Source organism: Microchirus variegatus (genome assembly GCF_963457635.1).
Source record: "Microchirus variegatus genome assembly, chromosome: 1".
Taxonomy (NCBI): domain Eukaryota; kingdom Metazoa; phylum Chordata; class Actinopteri; order Pleuronectiformes; family Soleidae; genus Microchirus; species Microchirus variegatus.
Window position 1 is genome coordinate 42,949,705 of NC_139802.1, and position 17,533 is coordinate 42,967,237.

General features: G+C 41.0%; 1 protein-coding gene across 1 annotated transcript; it reads right to left on the minus strand.

The window, feature by feature from the left end:
- Window positions 1-2,259: 2,259 nt before the first annotated feature.
- Window positions 2,260-17,437, minus strand: ptpa (protein phosphatase 2 phosphatase activator). Its single transcript, XM_083901757.1, has 10 exons — window positions 17,398-17,437; window positions 16,013-16,110; window positions 15,834-15,920; window positions 15,164-15,289; window positions 14,942-15,059; window positions 14,349-14,448; window positions 13,841-13,965; window positions 12,678-12,778; window positions 6,081-6,188; window positions 2,260-2,788 (listed from the first exon to the last, which is right to left on the minus strand). Exons 1-10 carry the CDS (start codon window positions 17,420-17,422, stop codon window positions 2,714-2,716), a joined length of 963 nt encoding a protein of 320 aa, XP_083757883.1. The 5' UTR covers window positions 17,423-17,437; the 3' UTR covers window positions 2,260-2,713.
- Between the last annotated feature and the right edge of the window lie 96 nt (window positions 17,438-17,533).

Below are 17,533 nucleotides of genomic sequence, written 5' to 3' on the forward strand. Positions count from 1 at the left end.
GGCCACCGCGAGCTCATTTACATAATTCAAACGCCGCATATGCAAGCGAACACACACACGCCACACCCACTCTCACACACACACACACACAAACAGGCAGAGTGACTGGACACGCCCTCGTTTGAATATTAAACACTCAAAAGAACACAAAAGAAACTAGGTCACGTCCTTATTTATTCATAATTAACACAAACGGCAACAGGTTGTATTATCATAAAGCCACAGGGGGGCAGTGTAGGTAAAAATACACCACAACTGTGGAACAAAGGAAATTAGCGCTTAAATATCTTATCTTAACTGTTTCTTAACAAGCTTTTTTATCTTGTGCAAAATGTATGTTAAAATCAAATAACTTATGTTTTATAAAAGTCACGAAAATCCGGTTGCTAGGCAGCAATGACAGCCCGACGTCGCACTCGGATAAAGCTAGAGAAATCTTTTCGTAAAACTTTTTTTTTGTAGCCAAATTTATCATTTCCAATTTTTGTCCAATCAAAAACGTCAAAACTTGTGAATTTTGAACATACAGAAACTTTCCGTTTGCGATATTGTGAATTCAAGGACTCGTCTTGGTAAACATTTGTGGCGCCCCCTAGTGGTGGAACTGAGGCGTCACGTTGTAAATGGAAGGGAAATATCTCCAGAAGGCAACGAGTACACGTGTTTCTTACATTTATACAGTTTACGGCTGCAACGATTCTTCGACTGTTATTGGATTACTAAATTAATTGTTGACTATTTAGATAATTGATCATTTTGAGTGTTTTTTTTTTTTCAATAATTAAAACAAGTTTTCAGACTTTCCAGCTTCTTAAATGTGAATATTTTCTGGTTTCTTTGCTCCATATTAACAAATAGATCATTAATCAATCATTTATTAAAATTTCCTGACATTTTATGGACTAAACTAAAAAAGTCTTTGACTAATCGAGAAAATAATCGTTAGCTGCAGCGCTAATGCAGTTATTACGGATGAGCACTTGGGTGGCCCTAGTACATTTTTGAAAGAAAGTAAAAACAAGCGCAAATGAAATCCGAATGTTTGAATTCTGAGATTAAACCCAGGATGCTAACTTTTAATCTCAGAATTCCAACTTTGAGACATATTTAATTCTTAAAAAGTCAGAATTCATGTTGTTTTTATTCACACGTGGGCCTAATACTCTTCCGTAATTACGCTTTACTTCACAAATCGTGTAAATAATCCTGGACCCGGCGATAATCCCTGCTCTCTGTACACTTTGTACAGTTGTCAGTTTTCCCTCCATTTTGAACGTGTCGCCGCCGCGTCCTGTTGCAGAAAAACTGCCTCCAACTGACGTCTGCGCTTCAAGCCCGGACGTGTCGCGGCGGCTCGACGAGACGCAGCTGTCCCATTCCAAACATTCTTCTAAATGTTTGTCTGAGAAACGGAGCTCTTTCTTTCTTTTTTTTTTTTTCTCTCTCCCTTCACTCACGATCATTCATTCAGTCATTGTGAGGAGTGAACTCTTTTCAAAGGGTGAAACTTTTCCATGTTCAGACTCAGAGCGTCGAGTTATGGCTTTAATGTGCGTTTATGAACTTAAAAACTGTTCGATGTGCTGTTAAGAATCAATCTGTGGTGTTTTAAACTTATTTACATGGTTTGTTGAGGGTCACCTGAACGCACCACGGCCTCTTCTTCTTGAATTGGACCCAGCTGTCGTCCTCCAGTCGTCTTTCGGAGCCTCTGCTTCTGCTGCTGCTCTGTATTCCGTCATTCCCGGCTCCATAGACCAACTTCCTGGACGTGCCGGGGAATTCCACCTCCACCACCACCACCGCCGCCGCTGCTGCTGCTGCTGCTGCTGCTGCTGCATGTTGTGTCAGAACTGTGAAATTAAAATAATTCTCCAGGCTCATTCTTAACCTCACGATTATGAAGAAAAAACACCATAATCATCATCACAAGTGAAGATGAGAGTGAAGTTTTCGTGACTCATGAAAGATTCAACAGTTATCAGAGAATCATCTTCATCATCATCATCATCATCACTCTCTGGTTCATGTGCAGGTCACAGCAAATAAAACATGAAGAAGAAGAAGCAGACCAGAGCAAACGCACACAAATCTGGGACGCTAATCTCAATTTCTTTGAGTAAAACAGTGTTTTCTTGATAGTTTTATTGTAAATATGCTGTAGATTAGAATAAATAGTTGTATGATGAGCACGTGGAAACCGAGAAACAAAACAAAAACACAAAATAAAAGAAAAACTAATTTATTAACTTAGGTTTTGCTAGGTCAAAATAATAACATAAAAACATTTGGGGGGTTTTTTTTGGTTAAAAAACGGAAGTCAGATGTGAGGGGATTTTACTGGGGGGAATGTGCAAAGCACAAATAAATGTTTATTCAAGTAGGATTTACAGTTTCAAATCATGAACAAAGTGAAACGGGAAGTTTAAATGCAGGGAGTTTTTAAAGATTCTTCACGCGACTGCGATTGAACCAAGTGCTGACGAGGATCCAAAGTCTTGAGGTAAAGTCAAAGCTTTAAGCGTCAGTGAGCAAATAAGGACTAACGTGTGTGTTGTTATTGTTGCTACTGTCGTGTTTGCTCGTGAGGATACCCGACAAATGGTAAATGTTGTTGTTGTTGTTGTTTTTTTTCCCCCGACCGACTGCTGGAGTTTGGTGGAATCCCCGTTGTCGTCGTGGTGGTGAGCGTAGCTTCCTCTTTCTGCGAAAGTCATGGTTTCACCGGCTCGATGGACAACAGGCTGCCGAATTTAAAGTGCTGGATGACGGGGAACTTCTCCAAACACTGGGGACAGAAAGGTCAAAGGTCAAAATTCAGTCTTAAAACACAGGGATGATAGCACGTAGCACGACTTTCCCGAACGACTGACGCTAACGTCGCTAAAGCAGTTTCCCCACATGAAACATCACAAAATTGTATCCAAACATATTGCTCCCAACAATTAATCAACGAGACTCCGCCTCTCAAGTGAGCCGCTAACGACCTGTTCACACCTCGTCTCAGAAGAAACCAACAACCTGAGAACTGGGAGGGGTGAACGATCGGGGATCGCTCAACTTAAAGACTTTTTAGACTCTTGGTATTGGTTGAAACGTCTTCAACCCAACCGAAGAAGGTCCAGCTAATGCCCACAGCTAACTACTGCAAGTGCAAGAGCTAACGTCGGGCCATGACGGAAACGGCTTTGCTAACTTTCCGATTAGCCACCTTCAGCTCCAGGAATCGGGCTTTAAAGCGACATGTAACCCCCGTCCTCTCTGATAGGCTAACCCAAACCCTAACTCTGCTACTAAGCTAGGGTTACTCGTCTGCTACTCGTTAGCTGCATATCGTTAAACCTCTCAGATTGTGCGAGAAATCGTACGAACTCTCCTGAGCTCAGTTACGTGACATAAAAAGTTATGTTGTACCAAGAAGAGAAAAACATGTTTTTTTCCATCAATGGGAGAATCAGAAAAGTGATCTGATTAGACTGATCAATATTCCTGAAAAGAGTCAATCGTGTGCGTTTATCACTATTTTTCCACATTTTAATTTAAAGCAGTGGCAGAAACTTTTCTTTCTTCCGTTTTTAAATGTAGCAGCGCCACAGCACCACCCACAGGCCTGACACGTGTACTGCAGCGTTTACAGTCATTCTGGGAGGTTTTCGCGTGGATAAAGACGAAGTTTCCTGAGACGATGCTGCAGACGTTTACGTAAAACTGTTTTTTCCATAAAAATAACAAAAGAAAACTATTGTTTACTTTTAATTTCCGTGTGAACAGAACCAAAAAGAGAGAGACGAGATTAGATCAGGGTTAATCCTAGTTTTAGTGTGGATGTGGCCTGAAACTAACATTTTCAAAAGCCTCAGTGTGGACGTAAACAGCGTAGATATTATTTCTTCTTCTTCTTCTATGACTTCAGTCTTTTCGTCTCTGAGAAAAACAGAGAACCAAATGTGGATTAATCCTCCGCTGAAAAACACACACTTTGAGTCATGTTTACAGCGTTCAGCTGTTTAAAGAAGGGATTTAGCTTCTTTTCTTTCCTTTTTTAATATATATTTATATATCTATATAAAGATTTAACTGTATATATATATGTGTGTGGGCCTGGTTTAGATTTACATCCTCACTGGTGTTTGGGCCCAGAGTCAGAGAAGAGAGAGCTTATCCTTTACAGCAGGAAAACTACATTTGTAGGCAGGACTTTTTCCTTTTTGTTGCCATTATTGATCAATAGTTCCATAATAACCTTTCATCACAGGGTAAATCAACGTTTCTGAAGAGTCAGTTTCATGGCTGCGAGTCTCTGTGATTGGTCAAAGTCGCCTATCACGGGGGCCAGATTTCCACGAGGCTGGAAATAGAGTCTGGAAGGAAGAAGAGGAATCACTTGATTCACATTATGAACGAAAAGGTCACTGTGGAATTATTGATCAATCGTTTATACGTCAGCGTTTACTTGTTTTCATTGTCATAAAAACACACACACACACACGGGGGGGGTCTTATGATTAACTTTAAGAAGGTAATAAAAGTGCAGAGTCACTCGCTTCTTTGTCTTCGACTCGAGTAAAAACAGACGCCGGGATGAGTTTTCAGTTTTCATGTCGGTGCAAGTCCGCGGCGTTCAAAACAAACAAAAGACTTCACGTTTAGGCCTTTTTTTAAAAATAAAAATCTACATTAAGGTTATTTAAGCACGGACGAGACCGGCGTGCACCAGCGGCTGGGTTTGCAAACTTATCGTCTGCTCTCGGACGGACGTGCGGCGTTTTTTTTTTTTTGTTTTTTTTGCTCTCGCTCGGTGCCTCAAACCCCTGAGTGGGGCCCAGGAAAAGGGAGAGAGGAATGCGAGTCTGCTGATGGTTGCTCCAGGCTCAGAGGAAGGTCGGGACACAGAGAGAGAGGGAGGGAGGGAGGGATGGAGGGATGGAGGGATGGAGGGATGGAGGGGGGGGGAGAAGGCAGACAGCTTGGCCCCTCAGCTCTTTGGGAAGACTCACAGGCTGCTCTGGAAAACACAGGATGTGGGCATGCAGGCGGGGAAAGAACGAGCTTAGACATCCCCCCCCTCCCTCCGCCTCCCTCCTCCTCCTGTAACCCCACCCCCCTAACCACCACACACACACACACACACACACACACACACACACACAATTCCATTCTCTCTTTTCCCTCGCTTAACCCTTTCCTGCCTCGCTCCCAGTCGGCACGGAACGGTCACAGCTGCCGTTGGTTCAGCGCTAAACCCAGTTTCTTAAAATGTCGCGTAAAAAAACGAGAGAAGCCGTTTTCCTGTAATTAACGATAAAGTTGAAGTTTTATATTATATTTAAGACTTAAAATTCAAAAAAAATAAAAATACTTACGGTTTCAATTCAGACAATCATAAAAAATACAAGTTTAAGAGCTCGTACTGTACTGACGCTCGTGTTCCAGACGACTCGGAAACTGGAAAGTTCTGACCTTCGTTTTTTTTTTTTTTTTTTTTTAATGGATAAAATGAAACGGAACACAGCTCTGTCCAAGTCCATGAGTTCCTGCTTACAGAATCAGACAGGGAGGGGAGGGGGGTGAAACAATCCATTTCATCCTACAGAGAAGCAGCTGGTGTCACACAACAATGACTGCTCTCCATCGACGAGCGCACATTTAACAGTTAAAAACATACAAATACAGGGACTCAAGTCAAATTTAGAACTTTTTAAAGACCATAATGAACACAATTTAAGATCCATTTCAAATCCATACTGGCAAAAAAGTACTAAAGACATGAAAAAATTGGAGCCACAAATTGCTACGCTAAGATACGCTAAGCTGAAACACACCGCTGCGCGCGTACAGCAAACTAGCTAGTGGTGCTCGATAAATTCTCGGTATTTAAGAACTTTTATGCGATTTTAGGACAATTTAAGACATTTTAGGGCCTTAAATTCAAATGATTGGATTTAAGACTTTTTAAGATACCCTGAAATAAATGTCACGTAAAGCACATTCAAACATTAAAACGGGTCACATAGCATAAAGCTAATTCGGATATATCGGACTTCCGAGTTGCCGTAAAAAGCTAACATATGAAGGTGTACCTCAGCTTTGTACATGCGGATCAGGCCCTGGTTCACTTTGGACCACAACGGCACGGCGCTGATGTTCCACAGCTGGTTGGAGTGCTCGGCGAACGGACCCGTCTTCATCTGCGGAGGTGAAAAAAGGGGGACAGTGGGGTGGGCGTGAGATAATGCATGCATTGAAAAAACGATGGTGAAATGAAAAAGAATTCTGTGGCTGCTTCTTCAGCAGCACCGAGAACCCGGGCCACAGACGCCGAGGCTCGGCTCGGCTCAGCTCGGTCTCGGTGAAAACACGGCTTCCGGGAGAGGAACATAAGGAGAACAGATTTCAACCACTTTTGCCACAACAGAAGCTTAAAGTAAAATCTACACCAGCTTGACTTTCTCTCCCGCTCTCTCTCTCTCTCCGTCTCTGTGTTCAGCAGCCTTTTATGTCCACAAACTCACAGCTTGTGAACTGCACCAAATCCCATAGAGGAAAAACGGCGATTTTAGCTCACAGGGAAACGGGAGCCGCTGCTCTACGGCTGCCTTCGTTTTGGTGAGTTTGAGTCACGGAGGTAAATCTGAGCGAAGGTTTTCAAACGCAGAAATCACCAAATAACACATTTGAATGTGCTTATATAAGACAACAGTGGCGTCAACTCTTGTGTGCTGTGGTGTTTAAATCGCTGATTTTCTCTATGGGGTTTGGTGTGGGAGAGCGAGCCGTCGTCAAATGTCAGTTTCTTGTTGTCAAACGGCAAAAACAAAGACTCTTAAAGTTGTTGTGTGAGCTGTGACAGGCGTGTGTTGTCAGATCGCACTTAAAAAGCCCGACTTCCAGAGCTTCTTTTCTCCCTTTTTCCTTATTACTATAACCAATGTTTAGTCATGTGACTATAGGCCTGTATTTACACCGCATGGTGCAAGTGACCCACTTCTGATCTGTTCCTCCCATGTGGCACAAATCAGATATGACTCATGACAGTGTGAGTGTGGGGAGGGGGGGGGGGGGTAAAAGAAAAAGAAAAGCACATGGATTCAGATGTCGTCAGATCACACTCTGGCCTCGTTCGTATGTGGGAAACAAATCAGATATAAATCAGATATACGTTCATTTACACGTCAACAACGTAAAGCGACTTGTGCTTCCTTTAAAACAGGACGACAACGACACGTGTACACTATCTCCAAATCACATGACTCTCCTTTTTAAAGAGGACAAGAGTTTCAACTCGTCACGCTGAGGTTTCAGGCCTTTTAAAGCTGTTTTTTTTTTTTTCCTCGAGCGATGGGATGTCTATGTTTTCACAGAACCGTCACTTTCACTTCTGTTGCCGCGCCCACTCTGCGATAGGAGTCACGTTTGAAAGACGACGTAAGCGACGTATCAGAATTGGGCATCGGGAGCTGCGGCGTAAACACAGCTTAGAGAATGTCTTAGAGAAAGGTGTCACTCAATCAGATAAATCCGGTGTTTTGGGAGCACAAAAAACCCAGCTATTATAGGAAATTATTGTGTTTTCATGTACACAACCAATACACAACTTTTAGGAAAAGGTTGATGACGTAGCTAGGGGTTGCAAGATCGGGGCCGATAACCCAATTTGTATGTTATTCCCCGTGTCGAACACCAGAGGTCATTAAGGATTTTCTTCATTGAGCAAAATAAAAAACATCGAAAAATAATAGTTTTAGTCGTTGAACGGTGGATTTTTCCGATAATACATTTTAAATACATCTTCCACTCTGTTTTAGGCGGCGTCACAGTGCCACCTACAGGCCTGGCATATATACTACATCATTTCAAGTCATTTAAAAGTCAGTTTGCGTGTATGAAGACATTAGAGACGCACAACATTATCTGCACAATATCGGTATCGGCCGATATTGGCCGTTTAAAATGTATTATCGTAGATCGGCAAACGCGTCGAGATCCTTTGATTTGACTTGCGATCTCTTTGACTTCTATGCTAGCGCCCTCTAGAACTACTATTTAAGTTTTAATCTACATTTAATCTACATAATCTACGTTAATTAAACTACAAACGAGACTTAATGACCTTTGTAGTCTGACACAGGGGAAACTGTAAATATCGGTGTCACTTATCGGCCTAATCTCTCCCCATATATCGGCAAAAAAAAAAAATATCGATATTGAAACGATGCCACGTATAAAGAAAAGTTTGAATTACAACAAAAGACAAAGACGATACAGGGATAGTTGACTCTTCTTCCTGCAACAATCGACACCACCCCATAACAAAAGGCTGCAGTCAGCAGTGAGCGTGTTCAGACTGACGGATAAACACTGTACCAAGAGTTTATACACACATGTATGAATGAATGAATGAATGAATGAGTGAGTGAAGGCAGGACGTCGGACCCTTTTTCCCACCATTTTCTCCCAAGAGCCAGTGGAACCCAAACCCAGACCCCGGGGCATCAATCTAACAACCCTCTCCTTTTTCCATCCCCCCATACACCAGCCTCCCCCGCAACCCCCCCTCCCTCTCATCCCCTCAAACCCCCACCCTCCCACACACACACACACACACACACACACACACAGCTCGAGACACTTTCCAGGGCCTCACATGAGAACACATGGGGGGAAGGGCATGACGGGAGAGAGGGAGGGAGGGAGGAAAAAAAAGGGGGGAGGAGACAGACCGTACTCCCTGGAGGAAGGAGTGATTCACAGCAGCATGTGGTGAAGGAAGTGACTCATGTTCGGGACGACGCACACACGCAAGCACGCACACTACAGCCTTGTGTGTGAATTAAAAAAAGAACAGGAGTTTAAGTATCCTTGGGCTTGTGTGCGTGTGTGTGTGTGTGTGTGTGTGAGAATCACAGGAAAATACTTTCAGGCCCGTCTGAGCAACAGTCAACAAGAGACCAAAACACCAGAGAAAAAAGACAATCAGGTGAAAAACAGGCTGCGGGGTTCTGACCCTGATAATAAAAACATATATAAATGTTTATTTTAATACACTAGAATCTGCTCAAAAATGTGATTTTAATGTTTAAAAAAATATGCTTTGAGAGGCCAACATGTTGGTGACCTTCGACCCCCCCCCCCCCCCCACCCAACCCTACGCACATATAAACATGTAATCCACGTGTCCGTTTGTGCCACATCTGAAAGGACTCTTTTTTTTTTTTTAGGTGTTACCATTCACTAAGAGGTCAGCGTCACCTTTGACCATTCAAATCTAATCTGAGAGTCCGAGTCAACATCTGCACTTAATCTGAAGATATTCCTGCCCGGTGCTCTTCAGGTATCCTGATCATAAGAACGAGTTGGAAGCAAAAATCAAATTTTTCAAAAGGATTTTGTGACAAGAAGTAAGAAGTAAAACCTGGATAAAGTACATTTTGTGCCACTATTAAAACGGCTCACTCTCCCACACCAAAGTCCATGGAGAAAATCACTGATTTTTAAATCCTCATTTCAGATTAAATTCCATCACACAAACACCAAAGTCTTAAAACAAGACATTGTAACTTAGTAACAGAGGCAACAGTGGATCAACGACTCCTGTGTGCTGTGATGTAAAAATGATGATTTTCTCTATGGGGTTTGATGCAAGTGACTTCGAAACACAATGTTCCATTTGTTGTCATAAGTTCATCACGAACGTCACCTGAACTCAGAGCGACCTAACCCACCAACGTGGGCTTCCAAGATGGCCGCCGCTACACAAGCACCGCCACTTTTAACCGCTAACAGCACTTCTATCGTATTTGTAGTGTACACGTAGACATAAGACGTAAGCTGTTCGTGTGCTCAATATACGACATAGAGCATTCATTGTTATCGACCGGTATCTCTAACAATGGTTAACCCGAGATATACGTTTCTTTCCGAGTCCGCCATTTTGTGCCAAAAGCAGACGACAAAACGGACAAACCAGAGGCAACTGAATCTGACTATGTAAACAAAAATGAACAACGTCCTTTCTGGTCTGTGACGTAAAATTGACGATTTTCTCTATGGGGTTTAGTGTAGGGGAGAGTGACTTTGCAACACAGCAACCATGACGTGGGCTTCCAAGATGGCCGCCACCACACAAGCACCGCTACTTTTAACCGCTAACAGCACTTCTATCGTATTTATACACCTAGACATGTTGCTACGCTGTTTGTGTGCTCAAAATACGACATTATCGACCGGTTTTGCTCACAATGGCTAACTCGGGATAGACGCTTCTTTCCCCGAGTCCGCCATTTTGTGGCAAAAGCAGACGACAAAACGGACAAACCAGACTCATCGGAATATGACTATGCTAACAAAAAAGAACAACATCCTTTCTGGTGTTTGAAGGCCACTGTAGTTCTGTGAGCAGGGGGAATCCCTTTGATTGTTAAAATCTACTTTCTCACCACTAGATGTCACCAACTCTGACATACTGGACATTTAAATTGCTGTAGAGTTTCTTAGGTGAAGATTTTTGTTGATAAGTGTTTCCATAATGAAGTATTTCCTTGTGTCCTTACTGGTAGCCATACTCAGGCTAGTTCTGACTGTAGGGGGCACTATCACTTAAAGTATAAGACGATTCCATGGCATTAGGGCAAGCTAGCATGGGGCTAATACTGCCTAGATGTTTTGTTTTTTTTAATGAATTTTCTGCATTAATTCATCGTTGTCCAAGAGAAAAATTACAAAGCACAGAAGAGTGGAGTTTTTTTGTAAGCCTACAACACTTATTATTATTTACTTAACCAACTAAATCGTGAAATCTGGCTCGCAGAGATTGAGCTGATGTAATCCCACGTCACAGTCCTCACACGGAGAGGAACTACAACCGCAGGACATTGAGCTGGAAAATGAATTTTCCCTCACTTGACTGAAACGGTCACAGCAATAAAACACATCAAAGTCAACAATGTCAAAAAAAAAAGGGGGGGGGAGATAAAATGTTGAGTAAAGTGACTAAACGTTAAAAATAAAACCCGTGAGGAGGAGACGCGGGGACAACCTTCATAAAACAGCAGCAGCAGCAGAAGCAGCATCCTTCTACGAGTGTGAGGAGGAGAGAGAGGTCAAACAGGAGGAGGAGGAGGAGGTGGCGTGTCTGAGAGGGAAGAAGGAAAAGGATGTAGCTGCTCCACCAACGCCCTCCCCCACTTCCCTCCCCTCCTTTTCCGCCGCAACCAAAAAACAAAAGCGGAGGTTTTTCCTGCTCCGGCAGAATCCGTTTTACCTTTTTCCTGAGCGGAACCGCGCTCAGAAATCTCTATTATACACTATCGTTCAAAAGTTTGTGCTCACCTATGCTATTTTTGTTGCATTTTCCATTAAAAATCACACTTTTATTCATCAAAAGAGTTGAAAAATGAGAAGAAAATATAGTCGACATTGACAAGATTAGAAATAATGACTTTGAAACTGTTTTCAGTTGTGCTAACATCATTGCACAAGGGTTTTCTAATCATCCAATAGCCTTCTAACGCCATTAGCAATGTACCATTAGAACACTGGAAATGGGCCTCTATACAATATATTCCATTAACAACCAGACGGTTGCAGCTAGAATAGTCGTTTAACAACAATGTATAGAGTGTACACACATATATATATACACATATGTAATTATATATATATATATACACACATATATATACATATACATACACATATATGTATATATATACATACATACATACATATATATATATATGTGTATACACATATATATGTGTACATACACATATGTACATATACACATTTATATATATATACACACATACAAATATATACACATACATATATATATACACACACATATACATATATACATACACATAAACATATATATATATATATATATATATGTACATATACATATTTATATATATATGCACACATACAAATATATACACATACATATATATACACACATATACATATATATATATATATATACATATATACATACACATAAACATATATATATATATATATATACATATATACATACACATACATATATATATACATATATACATACACATAAACATATATATATACATATATACATACACATACATATGTATATATATATATATATATATATATATATATATGTGTGTATATATATATATATATATACACACATATATACATACACACATACACACACATATACACACACACACATATATATATATAACAAACAAAAAATTTTCTCTAACAGTGACATAATGTGTCAAACATGTTCTTAAGATAACGCAGGCTTAAGATAGTGTATTTTTTGGTTGACTCAGCTTTCTTTCTATTAAGAGGCTAAATTTAATTCCCCCCCCTGCTGTCAGCACTGTTTTCACTTCCGCGTCTCATTCTTTACAATCGTTTTCTAATCAAAAACACTGCTGACCATGTAACCGCTGATGGTCACTGGGTCACATGTGAGGTAATCTGATCTCTGTGTCATTATGCTGACATGTATAACCAGATTATATCCTCCTTTTAGTGGAACGTGAGTCATCAGCAAATTACAGTGCGTAAGTAAATGGGAAAACGAGTGAAAACCCTATCACGGAAGCGTCATAATCTGAATGTTGTTGTTGTTGTTGTTTATAGTGACGCTGTGTCGTTGCCACGGAAACATCGCCCCCCACCTCATTGATGAACTTGATGCAGTCCAGAAACATGTAGTCCGAGTGATGCTCGTTCACCACCTTCTCGTCCAGGAAGTGCCGCGGCTCCATGGTCGGGTGATCTGGAGAGGGAAGATGCAAGTACACGCGTTCACCACAAGGTGTCACCATTCACCTGCTCATGAAAATGAGCTCAGGCTGTGTGTGTGTGTGTGTGTGTGGAGCAGTAAACATGACGCACAGGATGACTCTCACATCAGTCATGATGTTTGTGAAGCAGTGACAACAATTCATTGATTACTAATTGATTAATAGATTAATGAATGAATGGATGAATCAGCTCGAGTGTCTGTGATTTGGTTTCTTTGTTCCTCGGCGACATTAAAGCAGAAAAACATTATTATTATGGACCTAATACACAGATTCTACTGCCATTTTGAATATAATTAAACAGATTTTTTAGACATTTGATTGTTTCTATTTATTGACCTCCACCAACGTGGTATATGTTTTCGCCAGAATTTGTTTGTTTATCGATCTGTTCAGTGAAAAGTCACACTGATTTCGATGTAATTTTCAGGAAATGTCCGCAATGGGAGCAGGAACAAGTGATTAAATTTTCGATGTGATCCGTAGATGCTGCGCGCCAGCAGGGTGTATTTTGTAGGCAGGCTGCGCTCTCCGAGTGCTTTTCTAGTTGATATTAGCAATGTGTTTTTTTAACTTAGCTAACACGTTTATGAAGACAATCAGAATTTCTGTTATTTAGTATGTTTTAGTTTGGGCACAGAGTGGATATCTTGACTGGTGAGGGACCACAATGCACCTGGGTGGTTGTATGTTTTGTTTATTTAACCAGCGTGAGACAGACAGACGGATAGGAATTTCTTTGTTCCTTTTGTTGGTTTGTTTGCGTTTGGACAATAAAGAACACACACATAAAATAGGGCAATAAACTGGACTGGACGTCAAGTTTCTGTCATCTGAGTAAGTTATATACTCAATTTCTTTGGATTAAGTTTGATTTTAAATGTGTTTTTCCAGCAAAAAGCCACCACAACACAGGTGAAGCAGTCGTTGTTTGTCGTTTGTGGTCTCACAGATCATATTATTGTTGTTTTTCCTTCAAATTCAGATATTTACATTTATATTAAACAATCTAAAGGGAAAGCAGCACAACTGACCTACTAACTGGGAGCTTCCCCATATGAAGGGCAGGAACTGGAAGTCGTCCAATCCCCACACACCTTGACTCCCGGCCGGCTCCATCCTGTAGGTTCTCTGCAGCTTCCTCATCATGGACAGATACCTGCGACAAAACAGAGACGCATAATATCATCAGCATCATCCTGTGATTATGAACAACACCAGAGTCCATTGACAAAAGTGGTGATTTTTTTTAGCTCCCAGGGAAACAGTAGCTGCTGGTGTGCTGCTGCCTCGTGTGGCAGGTTTGTGTCACTGAGCTGAAGCTGAACATTGACGTCTGTGTCACAGAAGTCACAAAAAGACAAATTTGAACTTATTGACGGAGGCGGCAGTGGATCAACAACTCCTGTGGGCTGTGATGTATAAATCGATGATTTTCTCTATGGGATTTGGTGTGTGGTAAGTGCAAGTGGTTCAGTTTACTTGGTGAAAAAAAAAGAAAATTCAACAGATTAAGGTTAGGTTGGACAAACAGCAGCTCACCTGGTAAACACCTTAAAAACGATGGCCAGCTGATCCTCCACCTTGAGAGCGCCGACCTTACAGAGACAGCAGAGGAACGCGGCGAACGCCGCTTCATGACCTGAGGACGCACACAAACACAATGCACAAAACAACCTTTACAACAAGACAACAAACGCTGGTTTTCTCTATGGAATTTGGTGCAGAAGAGCGAGTGGTTTCCAAACAAAATAAAGGTGCCAAATTGCATGAAAAGTATTCTTAAATGGATCATAAACATCTTAATTAACATTCCATTCATTTTTGTATTTTTCCAGCAGCTCAAATGTGAATATTTTCAGGATTATTTGCTCCATATAACAGAGAATTTCATGGACCAAAGAACTAATTGATTAAAAGATAAAAAAAATCAACAGATTAATCAGTTATTTGTTAGTTGCAGCCCTACAATTTGTTATTTAGTAGAGATAGTCAGGGAATAAGCAGGGAATCAATTGTCAGGTTCTGTTTGTTTAAAACTGATTTATTCACACTTTAAAAGCTGATATTTATGTAACAGAGTCACCTTAGGAATAAAAATAATGTTCTGTAACAGAACTGTGCACTTCAGTCACCTGTTCCGTAGTCGATCCTGGTGGAGTTCCCCACAGACTCCTTCAGGTAGACGGCGATCTCTGCCGCTGCTGCGTGTTTGTCTGCAGGAATCACTGCTGACACCAAGGCCTCTGCTTCCTGCTCACACACACACACACGATGATAATAATAGTAATAATAATATTAAACATGTTTTACAGCTATACACAGCAGCATACGGGCACATCACATTTTGTACTGACCTGGTCTAGTTTGCCGTACCAGGTCCTGTAGGCCTTGTTACCGAAGCGTGACGGCTGATCCACGGGCGGAGTCTCGTCGATCCAGCGGTCCAGCGTCGCCAAAAGATCCAGTAACTTCTCCGCCGTCTGTCGCACAAGACAAAAGCGACTGTAGCCAGTAAACATCAGCACATAATAGTTTTTATAAGGAGAAATAAAGAGGAAAAAGATTCTTATAGAGATAATACAGTTTGTCTCACTTTGTAGACTCATCTCTCTCCTGCACCAAACTCCATAGAGAAAATCATCGATTTATAAGCTCACAGAAACAGGAGCTGCTGGTCTCCTGCTGCCTCCTTTAGTAAGTTTATGTCACTTAAAGTAAACCAGAATAAAGTATTTTAAAAACTGAAGTCACAAAATAACACATTTTAACTGACTGGCAGAGGCAGCAGTGCATTAATAACTCCTTAAGCTATGATGAAAAAAATCGATGATTTTCTCTATGGAGTTTGGTGCAGGAGAATCAGAGTGACACACACTTGAAGTTCCTGTTGGAAAAGTCTGTTTAACAGTGAGATAAAGCAGTAAATATATTCTAATGATATCATAGACCTAAGGTGACATAGAGTTTGTTAGGTAAACCTTTTGTTAAGTGCTTAAAATGAACCAAAACATGAAAAATACAAACCTCAGACACTTTATAATCACACGTGATCTTCTTGCCTTTCACGCTCTCGTTCAGCGTCAGAACGAAGCCCATGTAGTCGGCGTACGCCTGTGAAACACGACAGAAATCAAGTTAGTTTCATCGGAGCTCAAATGAATCTCTTCCATATCTTTAATTCACAGAGACGGACAGGAACCCACCTGAGACTTTTTCCACTTGCTCATGTGAGGCACCATGCTGATCTCTTTCTTCGGCACCATGAAGGCAAATTCAGGCGCTTCATCCTCAGGAGTGGATCCTAACAAATGGATTTAAAACACTGTTCAGGGGAAGTGGAAAGACTGCAACACAGGAATGAATGAATGAAAAACACGGAATAGCCCTTTAGTGACACTGCACTCATTGGTGACATGGACAGAAATAACGTGATGTTAACCAGATTAAAACTATGTAGTCCGAACAAGAAAATTCTATGTAAATTACCTTAACCTGAATAAGGTCATAAGCAATAATCAATAATCTGTTTACCTGGAAACAAAAAACCTTAAAACACCTTAATTATAACATCTCCATGAGTTGCTAATAGAATATTTAATTCCCGTTTTGCATATTACAAATTATAATCTGATAATGACTCATGTTGACAACCACGATATAATCTGATTATAGGTCTACACAATCAGACAAACATCAGGAAACTCCTTATGTCCTAATCTGATTACTTTGATGATGCTCTTTGCGTGACATTCCTAATCAGATTTGTGTAATCTGGTAATCAGAATGTAGTTTAACATGTAAACAAAGGGTGGAATATTCTGACCATAGTCTCATTACGCGGACATGTATAATCAGATTAGAACACCTGCAGTGGACGTGATGATGTGTTATAAACAGGAATATGACGGCTTATTAAATCTGGGGACTCATGTAAACACCGTAATCTGAGTATTTTATTCAGAATATGGTCAGATGACAGATTCTTGGTTTCCAGTATGTACAGTATGAACTCGTTCAGATTACATGACAGTGTTTTACACTGATTTTTTTGTCTTAATCCGGTGATTATCAAAACACATTGCTGTGGATGTAACCAGTGAGTAAGTAAACAGGTCTATCAAAGGGTTGTTCCGTTTATTTCACTGCACTATGCTCTGTGTTCATAATCTGAATGATTGGATTATAACACGGGTGATAAAAAAAACAGTAAAGCCTGACTTGTTAGTAACAGGCTGCAACACTTGAACCTGTCAAACACAGTGTGTGTGTGCGTGACGCTAGCTAGCACACAAACAGTTACACACGAAGCCATCGTGTCTTAACACGGGTGACGGTTAATTATTATAAATTAACACGTGTTGAATTGAAGTTACTTGACATCATGTGTAACACAACAGACACACAAACACACACCTTTTCTCTACACCTCACGTACATGAATGATAGCGGAGCTCTGCTTGTGAACAGCGGACATTTTAGCCTCTCAAACACTAACATAGCTACTTAAATGTTCTGTGTTTTGATAACACGCAGCTGAACACACACCCACACACATAAATTCATACAAACACACATTAGCTGCGTTTACCTGACTGTTGCTCTGCTTCCGCCATGCCGCTTCTTCTCTGTTCTCCTCGCGCGGCTTCCGGGCTGATCTAAAACAGTCATGGCGGCGCACTGCCCCCTACCGGTGGGAAACGTGAACGACAACTCTGCCTCTATGG

Excerpts from the sequence above, each read along its gene's own strand:
- ptpa (XM_083901757.1), bottom strand. The coding sequence starts at position 17,422 with ATGGCGGAAGCAGAGCAACAGTCAG. Across the intron at positions 15,290-15,833 it reads GTGATTATAAAGTGTCTGAG|ACGGCGGAGAAGTTACTGGA; the intron begins GTTTGTATTTTT and ends CTTGTGCGACAG. Across the intron at positions 13,966-14,348 it reads GTTTTTAAGGTGTTTACCAG|GTATCTGTCCATGATGAGGA; the intron begins GTGAGCTGCTGT and ends GTTTTGTCGCAG.